Source organism: Citrus clementina, unplaced genomic scaffold, assembly GCF_000493195.1.
Source record: "Citrus clementina cultivar Clemenules unplaced genomic scaffold, Citrus_clementina_v1.0 scaffold_2, whole genome shotgun sequence".
Classification (NCBI taxonomy): domain Eukaryota; kingdom Viridiplantae; phylum Streptophyta; class Magnoliopsida; order Sapindales; family Rutaceae; genus Citrus; species Citrus x clementina.
Genome location: NW_006262688.1, coordinates 25663153 through 25675213, shown reverse-complemented (window position 1 = coordinate 25675213; position 12061 = coordinate 25663153). Strand labels below are relative to the sequence as shown.

General features: G+C 35.3%; 3 protein-coding genes and 1 long non-coding RNA gene across 4 annotated transcripts in view; all 4 read right to left on the bottom strand.

Annotated features, from left to right (window-relative positions):
- Positions 1-448, bottom strand: part of LOC112100782 — a 1458-nt gene extending 1010 nt beyond the window's left edge. The window contains exon 1 of the long non-coding RNA XR_002907081.1: positions 265-448. This is a non-coding gene — a long non-coding RNA (uncharacterized LOC112100782). The remainder of the gene's footprint in view (positions 1-264) is intronic.
- Positions 449-1992: 1544 nt separating this feature from the next.
- LOC18051650 lies at positions 1993-3085 on the bottom strand. Its single transcript, XM_006447899.2, has 2 exons — positions 2827-3085; positions 1993-2721 (listed from the first exon to the last, which is right to left on the bottom strand). Exons 1-2 carry the CDS (start codon positions 2832-2834, stop codon positions 2079-2081), a joined length of 651 nt encoding a protein of 216 aa, XP_006447962.1. The 5' UTR covers positions 2835-3085; the 3' UTR covers positions 1993-2078.
- Positions 3086-5070: 1985 nt separating this feature from the next.
- On the bottom strand, positions 5071-6354 carry LOC18051649. Its single transcript, XM_006447898.2, has 2 exons — positions 6130-6354; positions 5071-6013 (listed from the first exon to the last, which is right to left on the bottom strand). Exons 1-2 carry the CDS (start codon positions 6135-6137, stop codon positions 5440-5442), a joined length of 582 nt encoding a protein of 193 aa, XP_006447961.1. The 5' UTR covers positions 6138-6354; the 3' UTR covers positions 5071-5439.
- A 3726-nt stretch (positions 6355-10080) lies between these two features.
- On the bottom strand, positions 10081-12061 carry LOC18051647 (putative pentatricopeptide repeat-containing protein At5g59200, chloroplastic). Its single transcript, XM_006447896.2, has one exon. It carries the CDS (start codon positions 12036-12038, stop codon positions 10143-10145), a length of 1896 nt encoding a protein of 631 aa, XP_006447959.1. The 5' UTR covers positions 12039-12061; the 3' UTR covers positions 10081-10142.

Below are 12061 nucleotides of genomic sequence, written 5' to 3'. Positions count from 1 at the left end.
CGGGCATTGAGAGTTAAAAGAAGAGAGAGAGAGATGATGAAAAAATAGAAAATTCATTCTATAGTTTCGGTGCTCCTCTCTCTCTCTCTCTCTCTCTCTCTCACATCATGCCCGAGGACGAAAACAGAGTAAAGATGCAAAATTGTGCACAGAAGGAATATTATATTAGATAATATAAAATTGAATGAGAGATCTGGAACTAAATTGCTTAGCATAACATGAAACCTTCGACTCTTCAAAGTTGGAAGCCAAGGATTAACTTACCTTGCACAAGTGATGATGAACAAACCAGGACAGAGACAGCAACAACAGAGACGCAGCAGTTGGAAGGCAGAAAATTGGCTCAAGGATGGCTACAATCTACCGGCGCGCTCGAACGGAAGTTTACGCAGGGGTGGGTGTGGCTTTCGTTTGCAATTCATTGATTAGGGATTGAATTTTGCCTTTATATTATATTATTCTTGTAATAGGCAAACCCCCTTTCTTTAATTTTAAACTGGTAAAATTTTACTTTTAAAATAATATTTAACCGACTTGTAATCGGTTATATGTAATTTAATCAATTTCTTTTATTGAATTATAATTGTTTAGAATCGTTGATTTAATCTAACGGTCCACGTCCATTACGACATCAATGCCGTAAATTTAATTACGACATCATAGAATTTTCCTTATATATATATATGAGAAATGTTACTGTCGGTAATTTTAAAGTGCGGGAAACTTTTCAAACCGCATGGTTTTAAGCCTTTAAAACTGTAAGTCTTTAAAGCCGTGTGATTTTAAAATTTTCCCAGATTTTTCCGCACTTTAAAATCCATGACCAGAAAACTATTCATATATATATATATAATCAAATTAAAAAAAAAGAGATCAGTTTATAACTGAATCCCTGTTTCTAAAAGAATATCTCCTATATTGTAGGTTTGATGAAAGAATCAAAAGTACCGTATACCTTCTACGAATGAAATGAACTAAAATTTTATGTTAAAATTAGACATTGAAGAGTCTACTTCATAGTTTCGTGAAGTTTATTCAATACATCATGAACTTAATCATGTGGTACGTTGGCAGCGACTTTAATTAGATGAGGAGAAAGAAAGATTCAAGACTTTATTTTAAAGCTAATTAAGCTTAATAATAGTTTTGTCATGTTATTTACGCTTAATTAGCTTGAAAAAATAAATTGAAAAGGGAAAGAATATATATATATATATATAGTGTGTGTGTGATGATTTATTGACTATAATTTTTTTCGGTTTTATGTTTTTATTTTAACATATCTTTTAAATTAACTTTTTTATTCTTCAACTTATTATGTTTGGTTGATAATCATTTTTCTTTTAAATAGCGTGCTTAAATTATCTATATTCAAGACGCGCTACAATATAATTGACATGCTAACTAAACCTTTGTTCAAGTAAAAAATTTATATAATACACTTAAACTACCATATTTTAGATGTGATTATCCAATTTTATTTAATTTGTTACTAGAATTTAAATTTTGAGAGAAATAAGAAATAAAAAAATTAATTTTTTAAAAAGATAAAAAATATTTTTAACGGGGTTAGACTAATCCCATATTACGTTAAAATAATTAACTAGTCCGACTAAATAGTAAAATCCTTAGATTTTGGAGTCACGTGGACTGTATAATTTATAAAATTGAAACTTATGTGGTTATAAAAATCTATAGTTCAACAATTTATTAAATCCATAGCATCCCGAATGGGGTTAGTAATTGTTCATCAAAATTTATTTTAAGTTCGCCTTAGATCAGTATACAACATATTGAAGGTAGCACAACAATTGAACAATAGTTTAAATTTAGGTACCGGAGAATACAATATTTTATGCATATAAATACATAAACATGTACCTTAAAAAATAAATAACTTAAATCGCTTATTAGTCATATTCTCACCAAACTTTTCAATGTCAAAAATATCGAATAACTAAAATAAATTATAAAAAAAAATCGCATCATAGATCCATCACTCACCACACACTAGTTCACTTCTGAACTTTTACTCAATTACAGTGAGATAGCATAATGTTGCACAGATGACTGAGACATCAATGTCTTGGGGCAGTTGCAATTACAACGAACACCATGGATGGCGCATAAAGCAGGAGAGATAGAAGAACAATACCACACAGTGAAGCCACCGAAGTCAAAGCATAGTCACTCCCACAGGACAGCTTCCCCACTCTTATCTGAATCACATACACCATTGACAGCGTCAGGAAAACAATCCCAATAAACAACGCCACAATCGATAGCACCAGCAAGAATAGCCTCCAGGTCCCCGACAGAAGAATGTTCTTAAACAGCCCCTCTAGCTTCGGCGTCCGTTTGACTTTGATCTTTCTCTTGATTTTTTCCAAGTTGATGAGTACTTTGAGTGACTTGGAGCATAGACTCGACAGAAGGAAGCAGGCGAATGATATAACTTCGTATAAGATGAGTCTTTTCCCGAGGCCAACGTCTGGGTCGCACTCGGGCCGGCCATCCAGAGACCGTTGGTTTCGGGAAGCTAAGGATAATCCCACAAATACTGCTATTGTGAAGAGGGAGTTGACGTTGACCAGATCGTCTAGAGCTTTTAGATGGACGTCTATTATGTCATCGTAAATGTCCTCTTTTTTGGAGCTTGATAGCAAGTTCACTGGTTCATCTAAAGCCTTTTGACTGATTGCCATAGCCTCAAGTTTTTCTCTGAGAAAAAAATTCAAAATGATGGAAAAAATAAATGTTAGATTCCATGAAATAACTTGTATACGGCGATGAACTTAACGAGAGAGATCAAGATCAAATACTTACTTATCCATGGCAGAATCTTTGAGCTTGTTATTGTGTTTTTGAAGATATTGTCACTGCTACCTGTGAGTTTCAAGTGCGTTACTGTGCAAGATGATTTAAGCAGATCCTGGATGAATGGTGGCCGCGCATTTCTGATTTAATGTGCGGGACACACATGTGCAAATAACAAACTCAGGTGGACGATGAACCACATATATGTAAACTGACATTCAAAATGAGAGTTGACTGTTTGGTCAAAAGGGATTAATCTATCTTTTAAATAATTTTTTTTTCCTTGAAATGTTGAAACAACTTCAAGAAAGAAAATTTGCGGATCGGTTTATTGTTTTAAGGTAATTGATAGCTCTATATATATGTACATATTATAGTAGAATGTTTGGTAATATGAATAAAAAATTCTGTTGGGTTCTTTTAATATAATCCATATGAAGCTGAAGCTCAATTTGAAAATCTGTTTCAATAAAAAATGAAGAAACTACTCTTAAATTATGAAAACTTCTATTTTCAGCATTCATGTGAATGACTTGCACCATTGACCGCAACAGTGAGGCAAGTGGTTTTGGCCTAAAAGTGGGAAATTAGTTCAGTCATTACTAGCTCCCAATAATTTAAAAAAAGAAAAAAAAAGAAAGAGGAAAGGATTTCTGTGAGGCAACAAAGATATACAAATGGGACTGCGGGTGGGTCTACCAAACATTTCTTTCTTTTTCCAATTAATAATCGTGATGGTGACACGGAGGTTGAACTAGACGACCAGCTAAATGGGAAATGTTTATATTTTATTTTAATGTGAACCTTCTCGTATTCATGAAATGAATGTGACTAGTAATTTTCAGTCCATGTGGGAATAGGATTGGCTTTGGCTGGGGTCGTGGTGGTCGTCATGCCTTGCACTACAAGCCCAATTTTAAGCCGATCTTGACTGATCTTAGCAATCTGAGAGATTGCAAATTAAGGTCGAAAATAATGACGACACAAGAATGTCCAATTTCTTGGATGTGATATGACGTTTCATTACGGAACTCCCTCCAAGACAGCATAGAATTAGTTTGAGGAAAGCAATAACCTTCATCCAAAACAGAAAGCTATAGGACAAGAGTATTGCAAGCTGCAAAAGCTGAAGACAGAAGACAAGAAAATCATCCCTTGCAAGCAATCCTTGAACAGAATCAAATCAATTACTTTGCCAGACATATCCGAGCGAGCAGCAGGGCAGGAAGAGTAATTCTTACAAGTTCTTTCAGGAGTTGCAAAATTAGAATATGAATCCCATCAAGCTACGACCAAATAGAGTTCGTCTTCTATCTGAAAAGCAAACACGCCAGTCCAGCTAACCAAACTGAACAGGAAGTTGTTAACATTGAAGGAAACGTGAACTGAGCTCATCTCGAGAAATAAAATAATATAGGGTAACAAGCTCCTGAGTCCATGGTTTTGCCACTGTTTTAGGGATAAGACCAATTGGATAAGTTTTGAAATGACTAAAAAAAAGTACATGCCAGAATCAAGCAATAACTCAGAACATGTCAACTTTCATTTAAAAAAGAATCCATCATTCAACAGAAAGAACATGATGCTACGGGCACTAAATTTGTGCTTTAACCAGAAGAGGCTTAATATTGAGCAAAAGTTCAAACAAAGCTTAATAGTGAGCAAAAGTTTAAACAAAAGTATCTGGTGTTACTTCAAAGAAAATGTTGCACAGGTAGTGTAGCAGGTAAATGGTCAACAAACTCAAACCAGATGCTAATGAATAACATAAATAAGCAAACTGTGTGAAGTTGAAGTATCCTACCTTTGAGAAACCATAAATGAGCAGCGAGTGTTAATTGGATTGAATCAAATTAAGCAAGCCACGGATCTGAGCAATAATATTGTTATAATATTCAGTAAACCCAGCACCAAGTCAAATAAATACGACCCCAAAAATCCATCTTCAAGTTGGCATGTATTCAGCCGAGTTAGGAGTTCCCATGCATATACTACAAAGAACTAGAAAATAAGACAAATCAAACCTCAGCAGTTAAAATAGTGATCCCAATCCCTTTAACTGATATGGCCAGCTATTAGTCCTTACAAATCCCCTAAACAGATTTTGCAAGCAAGCCTCAGCATCTAAAATAAGCTGAGGTCTTTGTTCACTAAATATTTGAAGATGCATTCACAGTAGCAACTGTAATCCTCAAACTTCAAACTGACCTCTCACCTCATCAAAGCAAATTCCCAGCTAAACTGAATTATCTACCTATTTAGACATGGCGGATTGGCTAACCAACCATCCAAATCCAATTAAGAGAGCACTTGATTTAGAAGGCCACATTGCGTTGACCGGCATATCAACAGTAATTGACTGCTGACAAGGCAGATTGCATTTTACTACAATTAGCCAAGACTTGTGGAGTATAAGCAAGTCCAAGCCCAACCAAATTTCAGTTACCCAGACCATAAAAAAATATTCAATCATAATTAATGAGCTAGCTAACTAAATTTCAAATTAGAGCAATATGCAAGTCCTTCAATTGATGGCACAATACTCAAAATCAAGCTAATTAAAATGCCTCTATCATTGCAATGCAGCAGGCATACATTAACTTACACGACACTTGTTTAGTTCTAGTGCCAAAATGCATAAATAGCAGTGGAAATATAAGCCAACAGAGCAGTGGAAACCAAAACAATCAAAGCAGCCGCGGCATGAACGGCGGATTTGCTTCCACAAGACAACATCCCCAAGCGGATCTGGATGACATTAACAATTGAAAGCATCAAAAACAGGCAACCCATCACGGACCCTATAGCTGAACCCATCATACCAAACCTCAAAACCTTCAAATTAATGTGGGCTCGAAACGCTTCATCAACATCTTTACTATTGATCAAGTTAAGGGCCAGTTTTAGACCCTGAGCAACCAAAGACGAGAACAAAAAGAAACTGAAGGACACAACCTCAAATACCAAGAGCTTTTTGGCCACGTCAACGCCGGCATCACAGGCTGATGGGTTCTCGAGGCTGTGCTGCCCTGGAGTCGTCAAAGAAAGCCCCACGAACACAGCAATTGTGAAGAGGGAGTTAACGTTAACGATCCCATCTAAGGCGGTGACGTGGACACTTGTGGTCGACCATGAAGACGATGAACTCATTCTTCTTGTGGTGTTGCTGTAATAGTCTTTTGGGTGCTCTTCAGATCTGTCCAAGAATCAAGAAAATTGAACAGAGTCAAAATGTGAACCAAGCATAACATAAAAATAAAATAAAAATAAATCAAGAAATTAAATAAGGAGCATGATGAAGCATTGCATTACTCAGCCATAGCTCTTGAAAGTTGGTGGGTCGACGGATGAATATGAAACTATGAACTTTCCTCTTTCTTGTTTAATTGCTTTTGCTTTTGCTTTCGCTTTCGCTTGCGGGGGTTTATGGCTTTTAAAGGTGGAATCTTTAAATAATGGAAGATAGAGATGCTTTGCTTTTGCAAAATTTCTTTTTCGCTTTTTAGACGGTTCAAAGAAAAAGCATGAGAAGCAGGTGGAGCTTCTTTCAGACAAACATCAATGTCTTAAGCTAAGGTTATTTTGGGAAAGTCCGGAATTTGTAGCAGTTCTTACCGCGTCTGTATTTATTTATTTATATTAATAATATATTTTGATAATTTTTTGAAGGTAAAATATGTACACTAAAACGACTATAAATTGATAGTTGATAAATTAATAATTTCTATTATATAATAAATTTTTACGGTTCTGACTTAGGCTAGTAGATTAAATTAATAATTTTGATAGAATAATAAAAAAAAATTTTTAAAAAAAATCTTATATAATTTTGTAGTTCCATTCAAATTATAAATTAATAATTTATTAAAATTATAAATATAGTTAATTATGATATTTTAAATATAAAAAATTTGATTCTATTGTTACTTATTTATATAATATGACTTTAATATTACTTTTTTTTTAAAATTTAATTTAGTTGAATCTCATCTCTTATTTTGACTTCTCGAATTATAATAAGAAATTATAAAGTATTGTTATTGTATATTAAGTGAATTATAAATAATTTTGTCAATTATTAATTTATTAATTATTTAAGTTTTCTTTTAATTAATAGATTTTATATGATCTTAATCCTCTTAATTTATAGAGGTCCTACTAGATATACATAATAAATGATCGAACTCTTATGGGTTATTGTATAAACGACGCAATACAAATATAATTGTTCTAGATTTTCTCCGAATCAGACGTAGATTTAATGACTGGATTGCCCTTTTGTTACGTGTGCTTTTGTGTTTTTGAGAAAGATTTTGTTGGTTAGTTTTGTCGTAATGCAGATCCAATTTTAAAAGTCATCCGCAAAAAGAAAAAAGGCTGGCATCATGAGTAGGCAAGAAGAAACTGAACAGGAAGCTGGCGATGCATGATTACGTTAGCATTGCATGCAAAAGTTTTAAATAAAGTTGGATAATTACGAGTCACCCGCAGATTAAAAGGACATCATATGGCTACTGATTTGGTTAAAAGAATCAATAAAAAAAAGAAAACAATTCATTCATGGACGTGTGGGATCATAAGTCATTTTCAAATAGGACCTATTTCCAGAGATAATGGATCTTTCAATTAATCAATTCAGAATTAATGAAAAGTGGGACCGCACCCAAGCGCTGTGCCCTGAGAGCTGCACTTCCAATATTTTTTAACCCTGTTCTCTGGCAACCTCACGGAGTGGGAGATTGAGGAAAAAGAATCTGAAATGGAAAAATCAAAGAAGATAATACTGTCAATGAAATTAACCGTATACAATCTATTTGACTATATTCCTGAGATTTGAATTAGTCTAAGAAGCATTCACAGGTGATTACGGAGTGGAAAGAAAGGCAGGATCACAGGATGAAGAGATCAGTTAAGGCTATATACAATTTTTTTCATTTATCGCTCTTCATTCTCAGCTTCGACGTCCTTGACATTCTCTATTATATTCTGAATGCTTTTCGTAATATGATCTGTATGCCATTCCACATGTTTTAAAACCATTTCCAGTAGCTGCCAGCACTCTGCCAATTGTTGATTTGTACAATGGAGGTCTGTTGATAGCTCCCCGATTATCTCATCCCTCTCATCCTGCGTAGAGAAGTTGTACTGCGAACATTATATGTAAAATATTGCAATAACACTTCAAAAACTTGTAAAACTTCAATGAAAGCTGCATTTGGTTCTTTAGAAGGGCAAAAGATCTCAAGAATTGTTCTTCTCATACAGCATCATTTTTGCTGCTATAGTTCAAGTCATTGGGTGAAAACACATAACCAATATGCTAAAAATCTATCACCATTTGAGAACAGGCACAACAACATGAAAAGGTAAGAGCATATGGGAAAAAAGTTCAAAACTTCTGCCCAGGCTCCTGGGGCCAAACCATCTTTTCATGTTAAACATGGTAGAAGGGACAGACTCCCCCACCCAGACTAAAGGAAAAAAGGAGAAATTCAAGAATCATTGTAACTACAATCTGATCAGTGAAATGTTAAAATGGCCAGGGCAAACATCTCTGTAAAACTGAAAGCCAAAAGGAACTATTTGCATCATTTCTCTCTGCTTCGGAAACAATATTAGCATGAGAGCCAGTTTGTCACCAAAACCAAGTTTCTCTGAAGCTTTGCCAATTATCCTAGGAACCATAGTTTAAACAGTTAAAACTGTAAATCCCAAGTTTATAGAATATTGTGAAAAAATATGACAAATTAAATCTAATAATAGAAGCTATCATAAATTTACAAAATTTTTAATCATTCGTTATTAAATGATCAACTAATATTCAAGCATGAAAAAACTGATTTCCATGCATTTATGCCCACAATATGCACATGATTAACAATCTCACATAAAGTTTGTTATTTACACAAAAGCCTTCTTTATTACAAAGAAACCTACGACTTACAATTGACTCATCACGAGATGAATGATGACAATTACCAACCCGGATAAATCCAACACACTTGGCATATGCATCATAGTATGCCATGGCAGCCTCTTCAGATTCAAACTCCATTCCTATAGAACGTTCTGCATGCCTGTCCGCTTCATTTACAATCAACTCTCTCCCATCATAGAAGTCAATCAATTCTCCACCTTCAGTCATACAATGTTCCTTCCAACAGCATTTTCTATCAGCTTGCTATCTACGTCAGCATCAGGTACCATTTCAGCGGAATCTGAAACACTCCATAATCTTCATCCACAAAAGCTGTGAAATTCACTGTTCTATCCAAATATAAAGTTGGTCATAAACCATCCCAGCTCAAGTCAAAAATCAAAAAAATGAAAAGATACAGATTCTTCGTAACTAATCCTTTGCAAAATCCAAACCCATTTAACTTTAAGTACTTCCTAAAATCTCTTACTTAAAAAAAAAGAAGATCAAAGATTACTCTACCTGTACATTATTTCTCCATTTCTAAAATTTTACATTATCTTTTACAATAGCAAAATTGTGTGAGAATCAAGTTTCAGAGGGAAAAAGAAGATCAATTGCAGTTCCCTTATAAAGCATGTTCCTTAAAGTTTCCAACTTTCTTTGAAGTCCCAGTAACTAAGTTAGACTCGATGAACATCTTTCATAATGAAATCAAGCACCAATGAAAACAATACTGGTATAGTTTTAACCAAGTTATTGCATTAGTTAACTGAATAATAAGAGTAACACAATATAACCCTTGTATCACTGCTTTTAATTTAGATTTTTGTAATTATAAGAACCCCATGATAGATTCATACAGAGACGAGAAAATAAATACCTATTGGTTTCAAAACTATAAATAGATTTGGTGTTTCTGAAGTAAGTTTATAAAATGGACAAAACGTAAAGAAAATAAACAAACTCTCTCGTATTGAATAATTGGAGAGTGACGAAACTCTGATTTTCCTCTCCTCTGTCTCTGTTTGCTTGTTTAGATAAGTTTAATGTACTGTTCTGGGCTTGCGCAAGAACAGCTTCTACGGTTCTGATGAAGTTTACTTGTTTAGCTAAGTTTAATGTACTGTTCTCGGTTCACGCAGAAACAGCATCTTGGTTCTGATGAAGTTTTGCCGGTACCCATCGTCCTACCAAAATGGCAAGATGAGTTGTTGGAGTGACACCTGTCCTGGCTGCGCAAGTATGACATCCTCAAGCAAAACATATTTCCCCAATTACAATGTTTAGAATTTAATACTTCTTTGTAAAAATTAAGGGGAGAGCGAGAGCGAGAGAGAGAAAAAAAAAAACAGAGTTTACACTTTTGTGTAATATTAATAAAAATTGGGCAATTTATTTTAAATTTTTACCAATAATCCCCACAAGAACAAGTCCCATTCTCAAAATGGTGGAATCTATTGCGATCCCTCACAATGATTTTTCTCTTGGTGATCTTAGCGATGAGCTTGATCATTGAGTGACAATCATTGCATACCCTTAAATTTTTCACAACCCTTATTGCAGTGTATGGTTTAGTTGAGATTAAACCATAGCATATTGCAAGCCTCTCACTGTGTATTGCCAATGCCCATTCTTTCTCCCAATCTTCGATATCATGCAACACCACTTCTGTTGATGGTGAGTACCCTTCAAGTTTTACTATTTGGTTCAATTCCTGCATCTTTTTGTAGATTTGTTCCCTCTGCGGGTGTCTAATGTCTCCCAAAATGAACTCATGAATCTCATTATTCACTTCAATGGAACTGCAACCCGGTTCCTTTTGGACTCCTGCCTCCTTCATCTTTGCCCTTATTTGTACAGCTTCTTTCCATTTTCCTGAAGAAGCATATGCATTCGATAGAAGAACATAAGTTCCGGAATCTGCACTTCGACAATCTAACAATCTTTTTGCAATCTGTTCTCCTAGCTGGAGTTTTCCATGGATTTTACAAGCACTTAGCAAAGACCCCAACATAATATGATCGGGTGCTATTTTCATGTTTGTTATGAAGTCATAAGCCTCTTCAGGACAACCTAAACGGCCAAGAAGATCAACAATACATCCGTAATGCTCTATCTGTGGTTCAATCCCATAATCTCTTGTCATAGATTGAAATATCTCAAATCCCAAATCCACCAAACCTCCATGACTACAAGCATTCAATACACCAACAAAAGTAACTTTAGTCGGCCTTATCCCTTGGTTTATCATTTCCCTAAACATCTCAACAGCTTCAATGCTCCTTCCATGCATAGCAAGCCCAGCAATTAATGAATTATAAGTGGTGACATCTCTCTCTTTCATCTCCTCAAAAACTCGTAGTGCCTTATCAATATCCCCACACCTTGAATACATATTAATCAGAGCACCACCCACAATATGGTTGAGATCAATCCGATGCTTTCCCATATATGAATGGATCCACCTTCCAAGCTCTAGCGCTCCCAACTGCGAACATGCAGATAAAACACAAACAATAGTAACTTCATTAGGCCTAACATTATCCCTTTGCATTTCCCTAAACAAATCCAAAGCTCTAGCCATCTCGCCATTCCTAACCAACCCATCAATCATAGCAGTCCAACAAACCGTGTCCTTAACCTTAACCCGACTAAAAACTTCAAACGCATTCTCAACCAATCCATGTTCAACATAACAATTTATCATCACCGTCGATGCAACAACATCATTACATTCAGGCATTTCATCAAATAATTGCATTGCGTCCTTAAATTCACCACACTTTCCATAAAGCTCAACAAGTTTCAACCTTGTCGATCTATTAGACCTCAATCCTAGTTTCAAAACCTGGCCATGAATCTCCCTGCCCTCTCTTAGACCCAACAAAAAACCACAAGCCTTTAAAGCTGAACTAACGGCATAGTTGTCGGGCAAGACTGATTCTTCAACCATTTGATAGTACAAGCGAATGGCATCAGCGTACGAACCATTAGACACAAACCCATCAATGATTGCAGTGTAAAGGAAGACATTTGGGTGATGGGTGCGTTCAAATATCTTGGAGGCGTAGTTAAGGGATTTGAAATTTGACGAAATGCGAAGCACCTCGAAAAGGATAAACGGGTCTTGATCGTGGCCATTTCTTACAATCTTTGCGTGGATTGATCGGATTTGGTTTATGTGTTTGCATTTTTGCAATAAAGAGATGGTTTGGTTTCTATAAGGTGAATTCTTCGATTTGTTATCTGGATTTGGCGGGGAAACTGGGCGTCCCGCAATGGCTACCGTGGAATTAATCATTGGTGGCTAAATGGCAAGGAGTG